At 32.0% G+C, this 24,153-nt stretch overlaps 8 protein-coding genes across 8 annotated transcripts; 3 read left to right on the forward strand and 5 right to left on the reverse strand. All coding sequences in view use genetic code 12, as the record gives it.

Annotated features, from left to right (window-relative positions):
- Window positions 1-217: 217 nt before the first annotated feature.
- Window positions 218-2,938, forward strand: PKH3 (protein kinase; the record flags this gene model as incomplete). Its single annotated transcript, XM_064904878.1, has 2 exons — window positions 218-1,852; window positions 1,952-2,938. 2 exons carry the CDS (start codon window positions 218-220, stop codon window positions 2,936-2,938), a joined length of 2,622 nt encoding a protein of 873 aa, XP_064764199.1.
- Window positions 2,939-3,139: 201 nt separating this feature from the next.
- DFJ63DRAFT_312180 (uncharacterized protein) lies at window positions 3,140-3,700 on the reverse strand (the record flags this gene model as incomplete). The annotated part of the gene is made up of 1 exon (XM_064905924.1): window positions 3,140-3,700. One exon carries the CDS (start codon window positions 3,698-3,700, stop codon window positions 3,140-3,142), a length of 561 nt encoding a protein of 186 aa, XP_064764200.1.
- A 152-nt stretch (window positions 3,701-3,852) lies between these two features.
- DFJ63DRAFT_312181 (tetratricopeptide repeat protein) lies at window positions 3,853-5,739 on the forward strand (the record flags this gene model as incomplete). Its single annotated transcript, XM_064905925.1, has 1 exon — window positions 3,853-5,739. The coding sequence occupies one exon, from the start codon at window positions 3,853-3,855 to the stop codon at window positions 5,737-5,739; it is 1,887 nt and encodes a 628-aa protein (XP_064764201.1).
- A 94-nt stretch (window positions 5,740-5,833) lies between these two features.
- On the reverse strand, window positions 5,834-7,685 carry NOP5 (RNA-processing protein). The gene has a single exon (XM_064909257.1). It carries the CDS (start codon window positions 7,470-7,472, stop codon window positions 5,928-5,930), a length of 1,545 nt encoding a protein of 514 aa, XP_064764202.1. The 5' UTR covers window positions 7,473-7,685; the 3' UTR covers window positions 5,834-5,927.
- A 4,616-nt stretch (window positions 7,686-12,301) lies between these two features.
- Window positions 12,302-14,584, reverse strand: DFJ63DRAFT_284439 (ubiquitin ligase complex subunit; the record flags this gene model as incomplete). The annotated part of the gene is made up of 1 exon (XM_064904802.1): window positions 12,302-14,584. The coding sequence occupies one exon, from the start codon at window positions 14,582-14,584 to the stop codon at window positions 12,302-12,304; it is 2,283 nt and encodes a 760-aa protein (XP_064764203.1).
- Window positions 14,585-15,404: 820 nt separating this feature from the next.
- On the forward strand, window positions 15,405-18,233 carry STV1 (Stv1p; the record flags this gene model as incomplete). Its single annotated transcript, XM_064905926.1, has 1 exon — window positions 15,405-18,233. The coding sequence occupies one exon, from the start codon at window positions 15,405-15,407 to the stop codon at window positions 18,231-18,233; it is 2,829 nt and encodes a 942-aa protein (XP_064764204.1).
- A 144-nt stretch (window positions 18,234-18,377) lies between these two features.
- On the reverse strand, window positions 18,378-20,118 carry DFJ63DRAFT_340816 (major facilitator superfamily domain-containing protein; the record flags this gene model as incomplete). Its single annotated transcript, XM_064908723.1, has 1 exon — window positions 18,378-20,118. Exon 1 carries the CDS (start codon window positions 19,731-19,733, stop codon window positions 18,378-18,380), a length of 1,356 nt encoding a protein of 451 aa, XP_064764205.1. The 5' UTR covers window positions 19,734-20,118.
- Window positions 20,119-22,399, reverse strand: DFJ63DRAFT_294838 (uncharacterized protein; the record flags this gene model as incomplete). Its single annotated transcript, XM_064905422.1, has 3 exons — window positions 20,119-20,733; window positions 20,956-21,414; window positions 21,487-22,399. 3 exons carry the CDS (start codon window positions 22,397-22,399, stop codon window positions 20,342-20,344), a joined length of 1,764 nt encoding a protein of 587 aa, XP_064764206.1. The 3' UTR covers window positions 20,119-20,341.
- Between the last annotated feature and the right edge of the window lie 1,754 nt (window positions 22,400-24,153).

Raw genomic sequence — 24,153 nt, forward strand, 5'->3', positions numbered from 1 at the left:
CCAGTATTAGAGCTTTCTCTTTAAAAGTCAATTGTTATTGATTTCATTGATTCATACCATATACCCCTCAACCCTTGCATTTGGCCAAATCATCCTTGGACAATTCATTCAGAGTTTGACGAATATAAGTTATAGAAAACTACTATCAAAAAAAAAAGTGGAGGAGTGAATTTCATTAACGCTTTCAAATTCAACATTACATCATTTAAATGGCAGCATGTCCAACACAACTACTCCCCCTTTAAACCAGTATGAGGTTATAGACCCACAGTCACAACAGCTTCAACAACAACAACAACAACAGCAGCAAGTGTTGAAACGATCGGTTCGTGATTATCAATTTGGTCAGAAAATAGGAGAGGGTTCATATTCAAGTGTTTATTCTGCCGTCGATATTCATAATGGTAAGACTTTCGCCATTAAGGTTCTTTCCAAACAATATATAGTTAAAGAAGATAAAATCAAATACGTCAATATCGAAAAGACTACTTTACATCGATTAGGTTTACAACATCCTGGTATAGTTCAATTATATTATACATTCCAAGACGAAGCAAGTTTATTCTTTGTATTAGATTTTGCCGAATATGGAGAATTATTATCGATCATACGAAAGTTTGGATCATTATCAGAAGCAGTACTGAAGTTTTATATGTGTCAAATTGTTGATGCGGTAAGATTTATTCATCTGAAAGGAGTTATTCATAGAGATTTAAAACCAGAAAATATCTTAGTGGCACATGATTTTAGTTTGAAAATTACTGATTTTGGTGCTGCTAAATTACTTGGATCAAATGATGATCCAAATGATGAAGCTATCGATTATAATTCAATCAATGGTGGTAGTACAAGAGATCCAACTCCTTCAAATCAAGATAGAAAAGGGTCCTTTGTAGGTACGGCTGAATACGTATCTCCTGAATTATTAAAGCATAATATTTGTGGATTTGAAAGTGATGTATGGGCTATTGGTTGTATATTATTTCAATTCTTTAATGGGGTCCCAGCTTTTAAAGGTGAAACTGAATATTTAACCTTTGAAAAAATCATTAATGTCGATTATAATTTTCCTACAAATATCGCTTATCCTCCTGATGTTATACAATTAGTAAAGAAAATGTTAGTAGCTGATCCAGCCGGTAGACTAACTATTCCTCAAATAATGTCAGATAATTGGTTTAATGGTGTACCGTGGGATGATGTGAATTATATTTGGTATCGTAAAGTTCCAAGATTTGAACCATATGTACCATTACCATCATCATCATCAAATTCAAATCCTTCAGTACCATATTCACCATTAATTAAATCAGGTAGAAATGTCAATAAATCAAGTTCTTATCAACAATTGCATTCTCAAATCCAACAATCAGATTTCAATTTCGTTCCTTCATTGGCGAAAAAGTCTTATCAACCAGCTACCAAAATGAAAAAGAACTTTTTACAACCATCACCCATGCCTATGCCAATTGCACAACCATTAGTATCAAATGCCCCTCCTCCCAAATTGAACAATACCTCAAGAATGTTACCTGGAAATGTTAATCCTAATTATACTGGTAATCGAGGTCCATTAACACAAAATGCATCTCCAAGACAATATCTGAATAATACTTCTCCTACAGCTCAAGTGGCAAATAATAAAGTTGAAACGAACGGTAATGGGAATGCAAATTCATATACTAAAGCATCACCAAGTCCAGAATCACCTGGGAAATCTCAATATACTAATTTACGTGCCAATACAGCGTTTGCTGGTATTGCAAATGGTACGTCATCATCAAATGGATCATCATCCAATTCTCCAGTTACTACTAAATCTGTAACACCTCAACAACAACAACAAACAGCAGTACCTAAATCAGTGGTTCCACAAGCACCAGGTCCTAAATCTGCTGTTCCACAAACCCCAGCACCGGTTAAAAAGGCATCACCTGTCCCAGTTGCAAAGGCAAAACCTGCGACCCCTGTTAGGAATCCAAGTGTAGCTGCAGCTGCAGCAGCTGGAAGTAATTTCAAATCCTCACCAAGTCAACCAAAACCAGTTGCTACAAAATCATCTGCAGCGGTTGCAAAAGAAAAAGAAAATACGAAAGTTAACAAATTAGCCAAACCTATTGCATCAACTACTAAGGAAAGACCATCCAATTCAATCAAATTAAGAGAAATATCAGGCTTGTTGGGTCCTAATGAGAAGATTTTAAAACTTGATACTTTATTCAAACTGCAATTAACCAATAAAGTATTAAATAGAAATCTTTCAGTGGCATTGGATGATGTTTTAATTGATCAATTAGTTACTAAGAATCTGTATATTTTAGAGAAAAATGCGGTTCCAGTAGTTACGGTTATCACTAATGCGGCTAGAGTATTTTTTATTGATCGTACATTAAATGTGATGTTAGTTGATCTTAAAGCTAATCAAGGAGCAGATTATCTGATGTATGATTATGAATTTGAAACGGTGGCTATTGATGAAGATGGACAACTGAGTTCTGAAATTGAAGATGTATTTGGATATTTAATCTTAGAATTAATTAAAGAAGGAGGTGATTTGATATTTTTAAAACGAATGAGTGATTTGGATCGATTAGCATTAACTGATCCAATTCAAGTGGTTGATAAAAATAATGATGTGGTTAAATTGGGTAGAAATTATGGGTGGATAGATTGTTTATTAATGGCTAAAGAGATGATTTCAAAAGAGAGTAAAGATTCCGGTACGCAATCTCCAAAACAACAACCTCAACCAAGTAAACCTACCACCTCCAAAAAGGTTAAACCTTCTACAGCTACAAGTTCTACAAAAGTGAAGAAGGCAATACAACCTACATTTGGTGGATCATCATCAGCATCTTCAAATAGTAGAATCAATTCACCTAAACAACAACAGATTAGTAAATTTGCATACGCTGCCGCTGCTGCTGCTCATAAATGAAATTGATGAATTACAGATTCACTTTAAAAATAAAACATAATTTTGCATGGTTATTTAGTATCATTTATATACATTTACATAAACCAATATATACAAGTAGATTTCATTTCAATTCATAATTTCAATCTATTTTTTGAGGTTTATCTTACCGATATTTATCAGATTCTAAAATCTGTCTAAATTTAGAATTTTTTTTTTTAATTATTTTCTTGCACTATCAAGGTAGGCTCGATACCAATCCTTAAAATAGCATTTATCATTGAACACGTAGGCCGTTTCTTCTCTAATTATGGATTCAATTGATGATTCATTATTAACCCATAATTGGATTCTATCACACTGAGCAAATTGATCATCAATCTTTTGTTTATAATTCTTTAAAGCGTATGGATCTTGCCTTAAGTTAAAATCTGTGTTCGCAATTTCATTTGGATGACCCCGTCTTTCAATTTCTTGTTCTGTTTCAAGACGTAATCGTGTGACATAATTCAGACAAAACTCTATGACATCTGTCCTAGCCTTCCATTGAGGGACTATCTTCTTTTGAAAGTATTCATCACACTCTTTATTAGTTTTAATCGAATTTAAATGTTGTCTAATAGTATCATCGGTGGCGATTCTAGAAAGACGTAAAAATGCTCTTATTCGAGTAGATGAGTTGCAACTTTCAACTGATAAGAGTTCCTGGGGCAATACTGATTCCCTATCGGACATTGGATGGTTTTCTTTAAATAATCCGTAAATAGTCGTTGTTTTTTGCATAGTACAATTGCTCCGACCAAATTGAAATTATCTAATTTTAGCCATAGAAAAAATAATGAATTAAGCCGAAAATAAATGTCATAAATATGGAACCAAATATCACTTTTCACATTAAATAGTCCGAAAAGAATAACTCATATTTATTGGATAATATGAGTTCATTTGATCGAGCACACAGCTATGCGTTTGCTTTGGCTATCAAGGGCCACCTTAGTTATATTGAGAATGAGTTGGAACGCCAAATAACTATGGGATCATCAGATGATAACATTGCCGCCAAAGAAATACGGAACCAAATTCAAATGGTGGTTCAATTTGGGATGGATGAAATTATAAGTTATTATAAGGATAAAGAACTAGATGATAAGAATATAAAGCCATCACAGTCATTGTTGATTAATTATGAGGTTGTTCTTTTAGATTCCAGACTTGACTCTTTCGACATCCCAACTAAATTCTTTACTAAAGATATCATTAAAGGTATTGAAAACTCGAATTGGGATGATAGATTCAAACATTTCAAACGTGAAGATGAATTAACTGAAAAGTTTTATTGTATCTTAAAAAAGGTTCTATCTATTAATCAAATTTATATGGGTGATTCAAAGTTTAAGGATAATGATGTTTTATCTTATTTGTCAGGATTATATTTAACAGAGATGCTAAGTAATGCATCTGACGTTACTTTCAGTGCTACTATTACTCCTGTTGTTAAAATATTGATTCGTTTCCTTACTGTGAATGATGGATGTGGAATTAATATTGGTCAAGCTTATAAACTGTTTGTTGAACTTCTAAAGTCCCATTTAGAACTTAAGGTGCCTAATCTATATGAATCAGAACCCGATTACGAGTTAATTAATAGATTAAGAGAACAAGGTAATAATTTGATGAATAATCTGGCTTATGCTCAAGCCATTAAAGTATATACAAATGCTTTAGATCTTTCAAGATTTCCAGTCACTAATTCTATTCCACAATTATATCTTAATAGAGCTATTGCTTTTATTGGATTAAATTGTTTCCCAGAAGCTATTAATGATTTGGATAATGCAGTTCAATTGGATAAAAGTTTTACTCCTGCTTGGACTCAATTAGGTTATTGTCATTTATACATGGGTAATGGATTAGTAGCATTAAAATCATATTTAATGGCTTTGAAATCGGCAATTGGTGAATTACAACCTGAAGGGGTTACAAGACTTGATAAAGAAGAATTAATCAAGTATAAATCTATTAAAATGAGACATATTTTACCTCAATTTATTCATAGATTATGTCAATCTATTGGATTAACCGAAAAGAGAGCTTATCAACAAAATGAATCATTTACTGAAATTAAAACTGCAGTAGGTGAAGTAAAGAGAATTCTTGCAAACCTTAGAGCTGAATGTCTTGAATCAGATCGGGATTATTTTGTTTATTATCCACAATTACGTGATAGTAATTTAAGAAATTCTGCTGATATTTCAAATAGAAGTAGACCAAATATACTTACTCGAGAAATTGCTCAAAATATGTTAGCTTCAGGTGGTATGGAAACTGTCACCGTATCTAATGCTCCAAGAAGAAATGCTAATGCTACTAATAATACTACCAGTAATAATCATACCAATATCAATAATTCTAATAATCCACTTGGTAATGATCAAGTTAACGGTGGTGATTCAGGTTCAAATGCTGGTGTTGATACTACCGCTAGAGGTCTTGGAGCAACACCTCCTCTCGAAGATATTAGAGGTTTATTAAATAATTTTGGTAGTATTTTCGAAAATGCTGGTAATGCAAACAGTCAATCTGGTCAAACCACCAATAGAACTCTTGGAGAAATAATTGGTGGAGCATTACAGGGTGGAGTTGAAAGTATGATATCACTGATGCAAGGAGGTCCTGAATCTAGAAGAGTTTTCATAAATGGTAGAGAAGTTGATGCTTCAACTCTCAATAATAATACTAACAATACTAGTAATAATCAAGATCCACCTAATAGTGAAGATACAACGGATCATGATATTCAGATGCCTGATGATTTAGACTGATTTTTTTTAAATACTATATATGATTTTTCGTATGGGTGAATATAGTTTATTGTACACAAAAAAAACTAACTAAAGACGTAACTATGGAACAAAATTGTAAAAATATATAAATTATGAAATATGAATGACCGCTTTGATGCTGATGCTAGAGAAATATGCAACTATTAGGTTCTATTAAAGAATCTAACTTATTTCTTTTCTTTCTTTTCCTTCTTTTCCTTCTTTTCTTTTTTTTCTTTCTTATCCTTCTTTTCCTTCTTTTCTTTCTTTGATTTTTTAGAGGTTTCTTCTTCTACTTCTTCTTCATCTCTCTTTCTCTTTTTATCTTTCTTATCTTTTTTATCCTTCTTTTCTTTCTTAGATTTCTTTTCCTTTTTAGTTTCAATTTCTTCAGTATCGGATTCATCATCGGAATCAACAGAAGCAACAGGAGCAGCATCAGCATCAGCATTATAAGCACGAGCTTCAGTTATTTCTATTTTCTTTTGTTCTCTAACAACTTTAGATGTTGTTCTTAAATCTCTACCTTCAAGAGCAGATAATCTTGATTCAACTTTAGCTCTAACTTGTAAACCAAAATCACCAGAGTCATCTCTTTCTTCAGCCAAAGAATCATATCTTAAAGCAACAGCAGCTTTAGCAGCTAACACTCTAGCTATCTTACCTTTATTTTTACCGGTAGCTTGACCAACTAAGGAAGCATGATATAATAAACCATATTTTGGTGTATCATGTTTAGTTTTTAAAGCTCTGAAAAGGGCTTTTTCAGCACCTAAGATTTGAATAGTTGAAGCAGGGGCTTTAGCTAAAGAAGTTAAAGAACCAGCATGAGCAATTAATCTAGCACCAACTAATTCACCAACTAAAGCAGTCAAATTTGGAGCAATAGATTTCATTCTTGATGATAAATAATTGGATAATTGTTCTCTATAAGCAGCAAAATCAACAATTTGTTCAGCTAAAGCTTTGATGTTATCTAAATCATCAGCAGTGATTTCAGTACCCATAGAAACTTCAGCAGCGGATTTAACTTGTTCTTCAATTTCTTCTGGAAGGATTTCAGATAAATCAGTTTCAGCAGCATTGGATCTAACACCCATAGTTAAAATGATATTAGCATAAGCAACTGAATCAGTGATCATCTTAGCTAATTCAGGGAAATGCCATCCATACCATTCTTTACATCTCATGGCATATGTGTTTAATTCTTTATCTAAATCATCTAATAAGGCAATAGCTTGAACAATCATAGTATCAACTTTATCAGCAGAAAATTTTAATTTATGACGACCAATGGAATGAGCTAAACCAAGAGACATTTGTTTTAAGATTGAATCATCTAAACCTGGTAATAATTCTGGTAAAAATTCTCTAATGGCTCTATGTAAATCTAATGAAGCAGCATCAGAAACAACGGAGAAATTTAAACCTAATTTATTGATGGCATTACCTAATTTGGTTTCGGAAACGATTAAAGTAGCTTTTTTATCTGATTTGACATCATCTAAGAATTTCTTTAAGTTATCAGAAACTCTACCTTCGATAATAGCATTAGCTTCTTCTAAAGCATTGGCAGCTGATTGAAATTTTTCAAATCTATGAATTTTAAATTGTTGAGCAACTTTTTCAGCAGAGTTTAAATCTTCAATTAAACTGGATGATTTATGAATCTTCTTGTCGGAAGCCTTCAATAAAGCATAACCAGCAGAGGTTTCTGTTAAAATATAAGCCATTATGAATGAATTTATGTATTTATTGGAGAAATGTATATGATTGATGAAATGTTTACTTCTTCGAACAGATTTCTATGAACACACCTTAATCTTATGAATATAATACAACGAAATAGTCAAAAGTAGAATTCAAACAACAAACAAGACTGACTGACAGATGAAAAGATACCAATATAAACAATACTTATGTCTTATACTTTCTAGGGTACAATCTGAAAATTTATTTTAGTTTAACGATGAGATTTTTTTTTATAAAATTTTTCTTCTCTGAAGAGCTAAAGAAAAAAAAAAGAAGCAGAGATGCAGTCATGTGACCAGTCATGTGCGCGAGAGCTACCAAATGGCGATTATTCAAAAAAATTCTTAATCAGACGCGAAACCTCAAATCAAATATTTAAAATTTCTGTATTTACGTGAATCAAATAGTAGATTAAGATCGAATCTATGATCAATAAATAACGATATAATGCATGAAAGTGAGATACCGAAGTCTCTGGATATATCTAATAATGGAAAGAAGCGACAGGCGGAAAATGAGGTCATCAAAGTTACTAAGAGGAGCTCTAAAACCAAATATTTCTTTCAACCTGTCAATAAATTAACTAATGGCGCTTCAAATTCATCCAACCAACCATCAAATACCAAAGCCAAACATCATGTTCAGAGTCAGAATATATTAGATTCCATCGATAGCAATATAATCAATTCTACAATTCAACCAGTACAACCAGCCAAGTCACCCTCGAAAGAAAATCATACATCAAATAATGAAAATGTGGAAATTATAATACGAGATAATCAAAGTTCAGATGATAGTTTTGATGGTATAAAGTGGCGAGTAAGTCCTAGGCGATATGATCAAACAAAATCTAAAGAAATGCAATCATCGCCCTTAAAGAATTTATCTGAATCAAACCAAATTAAAGATAATGGATCAATAGAGTTAGAAGGTACCAATAGTCATGATGAAGTTGATAGTCCAATAAACGAGCAAACCAATTCAGTTTTATCAAAATATGGAACTGGCCTTCATAACGTATTGTCTCAAACTCCTGGATTCAATAGATCCTTTTCAGATATATCTGATGCTCATATTCTCGAGAAACAAGATCTCCCACATAGGAAACCTCCATCATTATTAAGAGCAAAATCAAGTGGGTTTGATATAATAAATGCATCAAAGGAGATACTAAAAACCAAGCAGACATCAAATTCCAGTCTTAATACTAGTAGGAATACTTTAAATAATTGGATCGATAAATTTGAGGATTCAAATCCAACAGATCTGCCTATACCAGTGCAACTGTCTTTAATAGTCAAAGATATTCATGGTTCATTTCCAAGTAGTCCTACTTCAGATGATCCATTTTCCGATGATGATTCAGAAATTATTGCAGCAACCACTAAGCAACCAGTACATAAAGAAGAAATCTTAAATGAGATAACTACTTCGGTTGTTGAAAAGGACGATTCCGATGATCCCTTTACAGATGATGATTCCGAGTTAATGCAAATAATATCCAAACCTGAATCAAAGCTTTTGACAAGTGAGACAGCAAAATATTCAAAATCGTTTCAAGATGGAATAAAGAGATTTGAAGAACTTCAAATGGAAAAGGGATCCTTTACAAAATCTAAGGTTAATAACGAACTTCAAGTATCTTATTCCAAACGTGATTTGAAGAGATACCAAGTAATAAACGAACCTGCAGTCATAAATTCTTCTCCATCAAGAAAATCTTTGCGTGTAATTGATATCGAAAACAATATCGTGGACCTTGAATTAGGAGGTGATTCTGCAGAGCTAAATTATAAAATTGGAGATATTGTACATGTTTATCTTACTGAAAAAGAATCGCCACACATAATTGATGATAAGCATAACTTGTTGATATGGCATCCAGATATCCTTTTGCCTGCAACGACCGTTTCTAAGCAAATAAGTTGTCCTCGAAAATCAGTATTAATGAATCGTTTTAAATTCCCAGGTGGAACTTCCATACCCATAATAGTTGGTGACATTATTCATCTGATTTTTCAAGATTGCATATTTAGTGAGAATTGGGATCTTAAGCATTTAGGTGAATTAAGAGATCATTATATTGAATTGTATTTATTGTCAATTTTCAGCATCGGTCCAAAAGTTGAAGATGTCAGAAAAGATATTGATCTACATCTTCCATACTTGGAGAGTTGGTTTAAGAAATACTATAAGAAAAAATATCTTACAAATGAAGGATCTATAGAATCTGTCCCTGGAAATGCCCAAATCTTGTTTTCTGCATCAGAAGCATTAGATATTGAAGAGAATATTTGGTCTCCAGCGTTTGGTTTAAAAGGAAAAGCTGATGTGACCTTAGAAGCCAGACTTCAAAATAAGAATACTGATGGAACTTTCTTAATACCAATGGAAATCAAAACTGGAAGAGAACATATAAGTCATTATGCTCAGGCTTCCTTGTATTCTTTCTTATTTAAAGATAAATATGAAATGGATATATCTTCATTCTTATTAGTTTATACGAAAGAACAACTCACCAAAAAGTGTGATATAAGTGTGAATGATTTAAAGTCTTTAATCCATTTACGAAATACAGTGGTGCAATATTTTAAAGACGGTGTCACTGAGTTACCTGCGTTACAAAAGAATTCTGAATGCAACTGGTGTGAGATCAAACCAGAGTGTATGACTATACACCAGCTTGCAGAAAATGGAACTGCCGAAACTAGTGGTATCAAGCCTGAAGAATACGAAGAAATCATTGGTGGATTAAAAGAAAAATCCGGCTATAACGAATTTTTTTCTTATTGGATTGATATTATTACTCAAGAGGAGTCTATGCAAAAGCATTTGACCAAACATATTTGGATGTTAACTTCCAAGCAGAGGGAAGAAAGGGAAGGGATGGCAGTTGGAGGCTTTCACATCACTGAAACAAATGATACTTCTTCTTTACAAAAACAATTTCGTTATACTTTTGAGAGATCGTCTTCAAACCCTAGTATTTTAAACTCCCACTTAATGAAGTCAGATCGTGTGATTATAAGCGATGAAAGTAATGGTATATTTTCCATTGCCCCAGGAGATATAAGTCTGATCAGTCATAATAAGATTGTTATTACAACTCCGAGAAGATTAATTACATCAGATTTCAAACTTAAGAACTTTGACGCTTCGAATAACCAAATTGTTCATGGGGTTTTACACTCCAAACAAAACATAGATAGCAAATCTTTAAAGACATTTAGAATAGACAAGGATGAACTATTCTATGGTCTAGGACTTGCAAAGTATAATATCTTAAACTTATTCTTAGCGGATGGAGATAAACGTATCAGGAAAGCAATAATTGAGAATGCAGAACCTACATTTCTGAAAGTTGGCATTCCTTATACATTATCAGAAGATAAGTATAATCCGGATCAGTTAAAAGCATTTGAAAGTGTCTTGACTGCAAATGATTTCTCACTTATTTTAGGGATGCCAGGTACTGGGAAGACGACAGTTATTGCTCAACTTATCAAGATATTGGTGGAAAACAAGAAGACAGTATTCTTATCCGCATATACAAATTCAGCTGTTGATAACATTCTACTCAAAATTCAAGAGCTAGGAGTTGATTTTCTAAGACTTGGTCATCCTTCTCGAGTTCATTCTAAAATAAGACATAAGGTACCTAGTTTTTTCGATAAACTGATTTCAACATATGAAGATTTTCAAAAGGTTTACTTGGAACCCTACGTTGTGGCTGCAACGTGTTTAGGTGTGAATGATGTGACGTTCAATTTGCGTGATAGATTCGATTACTGTATTATAGACGAAGCTTCACAAGCTTCAATGCCAATGAGTCTTGGTCCGTTAAGATTCGCTGACAAATTTGTATTGGTAGGTGATCACTACCAACTTCCTCCATTGGTGCTTCATCCTGATCCCAACGTCAAGAAGGGATTATCTCAATCATTGTTTAAAAGTTTGGCTGAGAAATATCCTAAAGCCCTCGTTGAATTAACTTACCAATACAGAATGTGTGATGAAATCATGCAGCTTTCAAATATTTTGGTTTACAATAACAGATTGAAGTGTGGCTCCGAAGCTACAGCAAAGCAGTACTTAGAGATTCCCAACGCTCTGAATTTGATTAAATATTCGAATTCTCCTATACCACCAAATGATACTTGGATAAATAAAATATTAGATCCTAATTGTAAGGTTCTTTTCTTAGATCACGACAAAATACCAGCTTTAGAGAGAACATTCGGTGAATATGTGGAAAATAAGATGGAGGCAGAACTAGTCAGACAAACAGTGGAAGCATTACTTGCCTGCGGGGTTGAAGAGAGTCGAATAGGTGTTATGACTTTTAATACAGGACAATTAAGATTACTTAACAGAATATTGCACGGACATGAAGAGGTTGAAATTCTTACAGCCGATCGGTTCCAAGGTCGAGATAAAGATTGCATTATACTTTCGTTTGTTCGTTCCAACGCTGAAAACAAGGCAGGTGATTTGGTTAGAGATTGGCGTAGGGTCAATGTTGCCATAACCAGAGCTAAATCTAAATTAATCCTTTTAGGTTCAAAATCAACACTTTCAAATGCAGAAACAATTAAAACTTTTATGGACTTATTATCTAGTAAAGGTTGGATTTACGAATTACCAGCTGATGCTGCTAAACTTTATAGTTTTCCCAATTCTGGTCAAAGAGAATCACAAAAGAAGAATTTATTTCCATCACAGCTTTTGTCGAATAGTCCAATTATTAAAGATATTTATTTAGACATGACTACGTAAGATAACGATTATAGAATAATGTACATATATACACTTATAATGCAAAAAAGTGGAATTCAAAATTAACGCCTCTAATATTGAATTGACCACGTAAGTCTTGATTATTGCCCTCTTGATTTTCTTCATTATTTTCATTAGGTTGATCACCAGCTCTTCTAATACGACGAATCACATTCTGAATGAAAAATGAGAGAAAAAACGCAAACGTCAAGAAAACCACCACGTAATCAAGAATATCAAATTCTTCATAATCATCGCCGTCATATAATCCACCCTCGTGGTGGGCTCTTGCTCTTTCATTTGCCTTATCTACTTCATTTGAACGAGAACCACCTCTTATCTTTCTAAATGAATCCAACCAACCCAGTTTTTCTACTTCACTATTTTCACTCTTAAATTTCTTCCTGTTGAATAAATATTTCATTCTCAATCTAAGGAGAGCCCAATTTATAGCTGTTTTATTCAGTGTTCTAGATCTTTTATTTGCATCTTGATATTGAATACTTAAATCGTAAAACCTTTTGGCCATGAAGTAATCCACCAGGTTGTCCTGAGGACCCAATCCATATTCATACATGTGACCCAATTTATAAGCACCATGAGAAGAATGATCATTGCTTGCCTTTTTAAAATATGCAAATGCTTTTGTATAATCCTTTTCCAAAATTCCGTTTTCAATTCCATTCATATATAAATCACCAAGAAGTATGGTTGCATCGGTATTCTTTTGACGGGAAGCTCTTTCAAGATACCTTATTGATGATTCTACTCTTTCCGCATCAAAAGTTTTTACAGGTTTTAATGACCATAAAGGTTGCATTTGATATAATAAGTAAGAAGCTGAAATCTGGGAATATTCAAGACCTTGCTCAGCTGCTATCAGATATGCAAGTAATGAATTCTTATAGTTACCCTTAGCTAATTCATCAAACCCATACTTTAAATGAGGGAAGAAGTGACTTTCCATTCTCTCTACAAACATTTTATAGTAGAATACCATGCTTTGACAATCATGAAGCTTATCCAGATCGACTTTTTGTGCCAATCCAGATTGAAGATAATCACCCAAGTAAAATAATGATTCCCTATTACCATTATATACGGCTCTTCTGACATTGAAATAAATGCCTTTTGCGTATTCACCTCTCAATGGCTCTCCATCTGGACTCATTGATGTGAGAAGTTTAGCAAGATTTAATCTTGCTTCATTTGATCCAAGTTTCACTGCTTTGGTATATAATTCAGTTGCTTTGACTTCAGCTTTTTCATCGGGAGTACCAAGTAATTGATTTTCTTTAATGTATCCAAGATCATTAAGAGCATCACTTATTTCCTGAACTAGCAATGAAGTAGTGAGTAATGAATTAGCCTTTACCACGTCTTTTACTACCCCTTGACCCGTAAGATATATATGTCCCAACATAGCTTGACATCGACTCAAATAGAATCTATCCATGGTATTTATATGTTTATATTTGTTACTTCCATACATTTGTTCACCAAGATCCACACATTGTTGTAAATATTTAGTTGCTTTAGGATAATCTTTTTGGATAAAATAATCTCCATCATAATACCTCAATGCATTGTAATAACTAGAAACGAATTCATATTCATTACCATCTATATTGAATTCTTCAAATGCTCTTCGATTTTCGGCATATATTCTTTCTTTTGAAACCACTGATTTGACTGATTCACTTAATTTGTCTCCGTAGATACCGCCATTGAAATCCACTAGTTTAACATTATATACTGAATCATCCACATCCACAGTGTAGTTTGTCTTTTGTAAGTAATCCATACCTAATTGTGCCACCTTTGAGTAATATACCAATGACAAATCACAATTGGTTGGAGTTCCAATCCCATATGCATTTCGATAAGCAAGGGCAATCATTGAATCGATGTCACCATTTTCCATTCCAGTTTGGAAATATAATGTTGCCTTTGCTTGATCAATTTCAACTTCTCCAAAAAGTCCACTTGAATAGATGAATCCAAGCATGAAATAAGAATGTCCATCACTAGAAATTTCAACTGCTCTTTCATAATACTCTTTTGCCTTTAAGTAATTAGTTTCAATGGAATGATACCCCATTAGATAAAAGTCAGCTAATTGAATAAAAGCTCCATAATAATTCAATTTGGCTGATTCTTCCAATAAAGGTATCACCTTATCTCGTATTATATCAGGAGTTTGATTAGGTTTTGCATTGACGTAATCCTTTAATTCCATATCGTACTGAGGAATGTCCAAGCTTCCAAATATAGTTGAATCATCATATACTTGGACTATATTTTGAGTCTTATTCATGGAGAATAAGACGTTTTGGGCCTCAAAATAAAGGTCTTTCCCAGATTTAGCAAAACACAAGTTTACCAAACTACTGGTTATTAGTAGTAGAACCTTGATTGATAACCTTGCCATGATAATTGATCAATTTGATTCGATTCTATTTGATGGCAATTATTCAATTACGTGTTACTCAAAATATAATTTCTCGTATTTTTCCATTATGTGATAATCGCGGCTCCTCCACCATTTTTAAAGTCAATTCACACACACACACAGTTCAATGGTTACACATGTTGATGGTTTTACAGTAGTTGAAGTAGTGAGGGAGAGTATAGGACTACACAGTGATGGTGGATCTAACTGGTTATACTATATGATTTCTATAGTAATTATACTGTCATAAAAGAGTTATGTATCACATTGTACTACTACTCAACCGATAATAGCTCTTTCTTCAAGCAAGAAATCAATTCGATTAACTAATACATACATATATGATACAATCGATCTATCTCATGCGTACATACTCCTAATTACTACTAAACCTTACCATAAAGCTTCCATAATTCAATTGGTTAAATCAAATTCCGGTGCAGCTAAAAAAGGAGGCTATAAACTGTAAATAATTTCTTGTAACGTGTAAAAATCAATCTACCAAAAAAACTCCCACGTAATTCTGAATTTTTAGTTCAAATCGATCTTCAATTCCTCTTCGTTACACTATTTGATCCCATATCATAACTGGGTTTAACCGACTTACATAGTCAATTGTATTATTATAGCTTCAATCAACGGTTGCATTGTTTGATTTATTTCATCATTCCATTTATTAAAGAATATGCTGCAACCTATACTGCTATCTCAAAATGTGGAGCCTAGCCATAATGAGGCTATTTTCAGATCAGCTCCTATGACTTTAGTTCAATTCTATGTTACCATAGAATTGGCTCGTGATGTGGTTTGTACATTGGGAAACCTTGGAACTGTTCATTTCAGAGATTTGAATTCAAAATTAACTCCATTTCAAAGAACTTTTGTCACTGAATTAAGAAGTATCGATACATTAGAAAGTCAACTTCATTTTCTACATTCAAGTATGGAAAAATATGAAACTATTAAAAGTGATATATTCGTTAATCTTAAAGCTGATTTGAATCCCCTTCCTGGATCATCGGAAATGGATGAAATTAAAGCCAAGATCAAGGATTTTTATGAAAGAATTAAACATCTTGATAACTCTTTCACTTCCTTATATCAACAAAAATTAAAGTTAATAGAGAATAGATATGTGCTAACAGCCTTATCAGAATTTCATAGATCAAGTGTACGTGGATTTGATGATAGTTTCCAAGGTCAAAGACAAGGTAATGAAACTGATGATGATGATGTCGCCTTATTAAACAATAGAAACAATAGTTTGGAATTAGGACAAGAAACTGTGGATTTATCAGAATCAGGATTCAACTCTATCTCAGGTACATTAGCCAGAGATAAAATCCCCTTATTAAGAAAGATCTTATGGAGAACTTTAAGAGGTAACTTATACTTTTATGATAGTCAAATCGATGAACCATTATCTAATTATAATGGTAAAGATGCTGAATTAATCGATAAAAATGCGTTTATTATCTATATTCATGGTGACTTTTTAAAAGCAAGAGTAAGAAAAATTATCCAATCCTTGGATGGTATCATTTATGATAACGTTGGAGGAAATGAACTGCAAAGATTTGCTACTATGGAAGATCTTAATTTGAAGATTAATGATTTTAATAGTGTGGTTGAAAATACTAAAAGCCATTTGATTACAGAATTATTAGTGGTTCAAGAAGCTTATCCTGATTTTTGTTATATTACTCAAAGAGAAAAATTAATATATCAAACTTTAAATAAATTCGATGAAGATAGTACCAGAAGATGTTTAGTTGGTGAAGGTTGGATTCCAGTATCTGAATTCGATAGCATCAGACAAACGTTACGTCATTTGGTGAGAGAAAAATCTCGTCATGGTGGTTCTTCTTCAGCATCGCAAGAATCAATACTTTTAAATGATGAATCAGCTTCTGCTCCACCCACTACACCTGCTTCCACTGCTTCTCCGTTATTTGCAATTGATGACACAGACCATGAAATCTCCAGTCTCGATGATGATGATGAGTTTGGTACTTTAATTGCCGTTGTTAATGAATTGTCTACCAATAGGACTCCTCCAACATACCATAAGACAACTAAATTCAATGCTGCTTTCCAACTGATTATCGATGCTTATGGTATTGCAACTTATCAAGAAGTAAATCCAGGTTTGGCTACTATTATCACTTTCCCATTCATGTTTGCCATTATGTTTGGTGATTTAGGTCATGGTTTCATCGTATTCTTAATTGCGTTATATTTAATCAAAAATGAGGTTGCATTTGGTTCATTGAGAAATAAAGATGAAATTTTCGAAATGGCATTCAATGGAAGATATATCGTATTGTTAATGGGTGCTTTCTCCATGTATACTGGTTTGATGTATAATGATATATTCTCCAAATCCATGACTCTTTTCAGTTCCGCTTGGGAATGGAACTTCCCTGCCGATTATGACCCCGCCGATGGACCAATTAGTCTTACCGCCACCAGAAAACCAGGTCATGTATACCCTATTGGTTTAGATTGGGCATGGCATGGATCTGAAAATAATTTATTATTCACAAATTCTTATAAGATGAAATTATCTGTCTTAATGGGGTTTGTCCATATGAACTACTCGTTGTTTTTCAGTTTAGTAAATTATAGATATTTCAAATCAAGAGTTGATATCATTGGTAATTTCATTCCCGGATTTTTATTCATGCAAAGTATTTTTGGTTATTTGGCATTGACCATTGTTTATAAATGGTCAGTTGATTGGTTAGGCACTGGAAGACAACCTCCTGGTTTACTTAACATGTTGATTAATATGTTCCTTTCTCCAGGTAATATTGAAGAACAATTATATCCCGGTCAAAAATTCGTTCAAATCGTACTTGTGTTAATTGCTCTTGTTTGTGTACCATGGTTATTAGTATACAAGCCATTAACTTTGAAAAGACAAAATGAAAGAGCAATCCAATTAGGTTATAGAGATTTGAATTCCCAAGTTAATCATTCCCTTCAACTTCATGAAGAAGAAACTGCTTTTGATTTGGATGTAGAATTAAATCATGATCCACTCGATGATGAAGTAGATGATTTAAACGAAGAATTTAACTTTCCAAATGATATCGAACCATTACATCATAATTCAACTTCCCATGGAGATGAAGCTGGTTCATTTGATTTTGGTGATATTGTCATTCATCAAGTCATTCATACGATTGAATTCTGTTTGAATTGTGTTAGTCATACTGCTTCTTATTTAAGATTATGGGCCTTATCATTAGCTCATGCCCAATTATCGTCTGTGCTTTGGAGTATGACCATCAGTAATGCATTTGGTCAAACTGGTAATTTTGGTATTTTTATGACTGTGGTATTGTTTGCGTTATGGTTTACTTTAACGGTTTGTATTTTAGTTCTTATGGAAGGTACTTCTGCGATGTTACATTCTTTAAGATTACATTGGGTGGAAGCAATGTCCAAGTTTTTCGAAGGTGAAGGTTATCCATATGAACCTTTTGCATTCAAAGATATAGATTTATAAAATATTTTGAAGGAATTTTCAAACCCCTAAATGAAAGCAGGTTCTTTATTTTTTTTTCTATTCTTATTCTTATTATTTTTCAATTTTTTATTTGTATATTCTATGTTATAAATGAAAAAATTATATAGAGTTTTTATACACAATTTAAATTTTCCAAGTCTTTTGTCTCTTTTCTGTATATGCTATACCCCAAACCCCGGCTAAGCAAGCTGTACTTGCAACTAATAGAACTCCATTATAGATAATAGGAAGTTTATAATCACTTGCTTTAACTCCACTGTTAACAATCATTAGACCAGCTAAAGGTGAACCTAAGAAATTTCCAACTCCTCTGCAGAAGTACATTATACTACTTAAGGATTGATAATTTGCAGCCCCAAACAATTCTAACAAGCAAGTGGGTAATAAACTAATGATAGCACCTGAGAAGACTCCATATAATACAATAAACCCAATGTAAGCGCTCTTTGATTCCACATACCATAATCCAAAAACAGTTACAGCACTTAATAAATTACAAATGATAATCATATTAAGACGACCGATTTCATCACCCCCAAATCCAAATATAACTTTGAATACGGCATTAATGGCGTTATTAAGACCAATGAATAACGCACCTTGACCTCTTGTAAATCCTAAAGTTTGAGCATAGGATGACATATAAATCAATGGAATTAAATAACCCGCAGCTTGTAATAAAGATCCTGCTAATTGTAAGCAAACTTTCCAAGAACCTAATTGATTAATATTAAACAATTTATTATTAGATTTGAAAGTACCAACTGGAGGTTCTCTTACTAGAGTACTGGCTAAAATGGTTAAAGCAAGATTAATCAATCCAAGAGTTCTTAAACACCATCTGAATCCAATTTCAGATACCAAATAACGAGTCAAAGGAGCAATAGCCAAACCTCCAAACCCAGTACCACTAAATAATAAACCCATAGCAATGGCTCTATGTTTATTAAAAAACATTGGGGCACATACGACGGGAGGTAAATATACAAAACTAGAACCGACACCGTAAATCAAACCTTGAGTCAAGATAAATTGATATAATTCAGTACAAAACCCTGCTAATATTAAACCAGCTGACATTAAAATTGAACCAATAAGCATAAGAGTTCTTGGCTTAAGATAAGTTAATAAAGTTTTATTAAATATCCCACAAGTATAAGTTAAGGCAGTACCAAACGTACCAACCATAGCCACTTGGAAATCAGAACAATGACTTAAAGGACCATCTTGAGATTTATAAAATTCTTGGAACACACCGTAAGAAAACCCCACTCCGAATACCATGAAATTACAAAGAAATCCTGATACCACTACATAAATACCATCCTTATTAGCGATGATATTTTGAATTAAAGTCAAAGAATCAATTGAAATATGTTCTTCACTTATAATATCTTGACTTTTATTCAGTTCTCGAGGTAAGATCAATGAAGCACGATCTTCCAACTCCAAAGCATTATGTTCGGCCAATAACGACATCTTATTACATAGGATGAATCTTCTATAGTACCAAAAAATAAGCCATAAATTATAAAGTTTACTGACTTTTGCAATACCCAATTATATATATATATATATAGATAGATATGGCTTCCCCATATTAGTCATAGAGATAATTTGAGGCATGGTACACGACCGGCTGTTGACGGAGTTCAACATTCAAAGTCCGGGGAGACAAAAGGGAGAAGAATTAGCGGAGAAAAATATTCTCACAACCAAAGCATTTTAAGAGGGAAGAAATGGGGAGGTAGGGGAAGGAAGGGATAGTTTAAAGGTTGTTTAAGTAATAAAAAAATTTATATTTTGATATGTATGTTATATATGAATGACTGGACCCCAATAAATAATAAATAATATGATAACTATGGAAAAGATAATTAATACAGGTTGTAAGTAAAAGTAAATGTAAATGTAAAAGTAAAAAGAATAAGTAGAAGAAAATAATAAATAAGCAACTATTAAGGAGTATAGGTAAGATTATCTATACTCCATTAATAATTAGGGGGGGTGGGATATGATACATTTTTGTAAAGAGTTTTCATACATAAAAAATTAGATAGAAGCTTTGACAAGAAACCAAATAGACTCTAATCATTAAGATTAATTCTCTTACCTGAAGTTAACATTCTTTGAACTTCATCTAAAGTCCAAGGTCTTAATCTATTTCTCATTTTGTTATGTAATTTCTCTTTAATGATTTCAACACTACAGTTTCTTCTGGCTGATTCATCTTCAATGAATTTAATGATTTTTAATCTAGTATGTCTAAATTGTCTTTCAGAACTTCCATGAACTTTTAACCATTCTGTAACTGTAATTTCATGATCTTTTAAGGCTTGCTCTAACCCTTTGAAATCATCCCACATTTCAAATAGAGTAGTAGCTTGTCTTGATAATCTTCTATTTAAAATAAGCTGTCTTTCTAATTGTTGTGGAGTAAGTGGAGCTTGAGGTTGTAATGGTTGTGGAATTTGTTGGACTTGTTGTGATAATGAAGATGAAGAAGATGATGACGATGGTTGTTGAGGATGAAGTTGTTGAGGATGTTGATGATGATGTTCATGTTGATGATGTTGAACATGTTGACCTTGAGGCAGGTATTGAAGAGGTTGTTGGGGTAATTGTTGATGAGGAGGAAGTGGCTGTTGATGAGCTATAGAATGTTGCGGTAAAGGCAGTTGAGATGATGATGATTTACTACTTGGTTGAAGAGCATTAAACACTGGATTAGTATTATTAATGGTTATGACTTGAGATGCATTGGTTGAACTTAATTTAGATAATAATTCCAAAGTATTATTCAACCCTTGATTCACATTAGCACTTGAAATCGAATTTATAAATTCTGAAGTTTCACTTAAACTTTGTTGAGCCAATGGAATTAAATTCTTATTTCTAGTAGAAAACAACACTAATAAACCATTAATTGAATTTTGAATCTTTTGTAAATGTTCACTTTGCCTTTGAAATACATCATTTTGAAGTTCAACAAAGGAGTTGAAATTTTCAAATACATTCTTTTGATCTCCGTAAATATTATTTAATTGATCTTGTAAATTTTTAATTTTATTATTTTGAATTTCAACAATTTTAGATAAATCAAGATTTGGATTATTTATCATACTTTCATAATTATCACTCATATCATCCATATTAATATCTAAATCATTTTCATCAAATGATTCAAAAATAGCTGATTTTTCAATAAGATCATTTTTTTCCATTTCTAAACTGAATTTATTAAATGCTTCACTATTAAATAATGGATGTTTCGATATTGGATTATTTGGATACTTTCTCTTGATGATAACCATATCTTGAACCAAACTTCGTCTTAATATGGTTAATAAATGTTTGATTCTTAACATGGACGAACTATCCAGAATTGGATCTATAGTATTTATAAATGGGAATATTTGATCTAATAATTCTTGAGGTGGTTCTAAATTATTTCTAGGTATCACATAATCATTAAAACTTGTAAAGTTCCCAGCTAATTGTAACATTAAACGATGTGGTAATTGTTCAATATCAAGTGAAACCAATTTATCGTTAATTTCAAACTCCTGAGTTGATAATAATTTATTTAAATTGATATCTTTATAATTTAAACCACTTAATCCAAGGGCATTTATAGATGATTTATGTTGTTGACTATATGATATGGCAGATAATTTGTTGTTTCCCTTTAATAATTTAACATCTTGAAGATTTAATTTATGATTTTCATTAAATATGAATTCTAATGATCCATAATCATCAGGAATATGAAATCTGGTGAATAAATAAGCTGAGATAGCTAAATGAGGACAGAATTCAACAAATTTATTTCTGAAACATCCATAGTATTGATAAGGGTTCTGTTGATTGTTTAAATTGTTATGGTTTGGAGTCCTTATCACTAATGAGTTTAAATAATTGATTTTAGTAGGTATTATATCACCAAGATCTAATTCACGTTTTTGTAAATTTTTTAAGAATAATGAATGAGTTAAGGAGAAATCAACAAGGGTACGAAGTAATTTATGATTATTCAAGTAACTAGCATTAACATTCTTAGCTGCCCAAAGCGGTCTTATCAATTTATAATAATCTTGTATAGAATACTCATTAGTATCAATAGAACTATCTTCTGAATCAGACATGATGATGAATATATATGTTTATGATGAGATAGTTATAAGGAACCGAACTGAGTTATGAATGAGTTAATGAATGAAGTAATGACTGAAATATGAGATTCTGACCAAGATATATGAAGTAAAAGGATATAATAGTTGGGAATTGATAATCAACCTTAGATATATTGAGGTTGGGTGATAAATTTTTAAGGCCAAAAAAAATAGTGTGCTCGTTTTTTTTGCAACATGCAAATTTAAAAAATAGGATAAAAAAAAGATTAACTTTGTCGGGCTTCCAAATAGATATATATATATAGGATATAGCTTGTAACTTTGTAATTATGATCTGGGAGATTCAACGATAAAGTGAACTTGATGCAAGGTTGATAGGTAGTGAATTATGCATATACGTAATTATAGCGAGATTTAAAAACAAAAGAAAAGAAAAGAAGGAATAGAATTGGAAATGGAAGTAAAATGAAAAAGCCAAGTAATAAAATGATTTACCAATAAGAAAATGGTAAGGTACTTTCCTTTTTATGAATGATGATGATTGAATAAAGAATTAAGGAAGTGAAATAATTTAAATTTGACGATCGTGGTGTAATTAATGATTGATGTCACTAAATATAAATATTCATCAGATAATTAGTATTGTGATTTTGGGGTAAGGTGTGGTAAATGCAAAAAGGTCAATTTTAGTATATGAATGGGTGGTGACAAGTATGAAGGTTGAAGGTTGATGACGATGACGATATACCTCTAAGATATATTTAAAAAGCAATTTCAATTCTAGAATATGAAAATTAATAATCAAAGAATTATATTTTAAAAAAAAATAATAATGATATATAGAAAAATTATCTGTTTTTAAATGACAAGATATTATGATGTATATATATATACATATAAATGAAAATGAAAAATAAAGAAATAAATAAAGAAATAAATAAAGAAAAATAAAAATAAAATAAAATTAAAATTAATCTAAAAATTTAAAATTAAAAATCAATTTTAAAATTTTAAATTAGACTCAATGTCAAAATAAAGATGGAGACAAATCCCATAAAGCAAAGCCATTTAAGGATAATAAATAAGCATGACATGAACAGGATACATCACAATAGAGATATGCATGAATATTCAACAATTTGTTCTATCTAAACTTATCTCATGTGTCTTCTCCTCCTTTCATTCTTTCTGCAATTGGATAAAAATATTGGGGCAAATAAGCAATACCATAACAAGATGTCAATCATCCCTCCATCATAAAAAAATAATAATGAAGGGCGATTGAAAACAATCTAGACATTGAATTATAATTAATAATGAATGAAATGAATAAGTCCTTTTTGGAAAGTCGAGAAATATCCGCTAAAAAGAAATTATTAATGTATGTAGGTCTGGATGATTATAGTGTTAAAATTAACATTATTTTTTATTTTTGATCATCATAAGATATTACGTTAGCCTTAAAAAAAAAAAAAAAAAAAAAAAAATAAAATAAAAAAAAATTTAACCTAAAAAATAAATATTTTTTATGATTTTATTTTTTTTGCATCTGGGAGCCGAAGAAAAAAAAAAAAAAAAAAGGGAGACATTTTTTGTTATTTCTCGTAGTAATATCATTGAGTTTATATTTGTGATTCATTTTCCCCATGCATATAAAATATTGATATCCGCATTATATCACAAAGGCGAATCAAAACCTTAAAAAATGGTGGGTGATTCGCAAATGTATCCTCTGAATTTTAATCATCATCATCATCATCATGAAT

This window comes from Scheffersomyces coipomensis, assembly GCF_036884675.1.
Source record: "Scheffersomyces coipomensis strain NRRL Y-17651 chromosome Unknown DFJ63scaffold_2, whole genome shotgun sequence".
NCBI lineage: Eukaryota > Fungi > Ascomycota > Pichiomycetes > Serinales > Debaryomycetaceae > Scheffersomyces > Scheffersomyces coipomensis.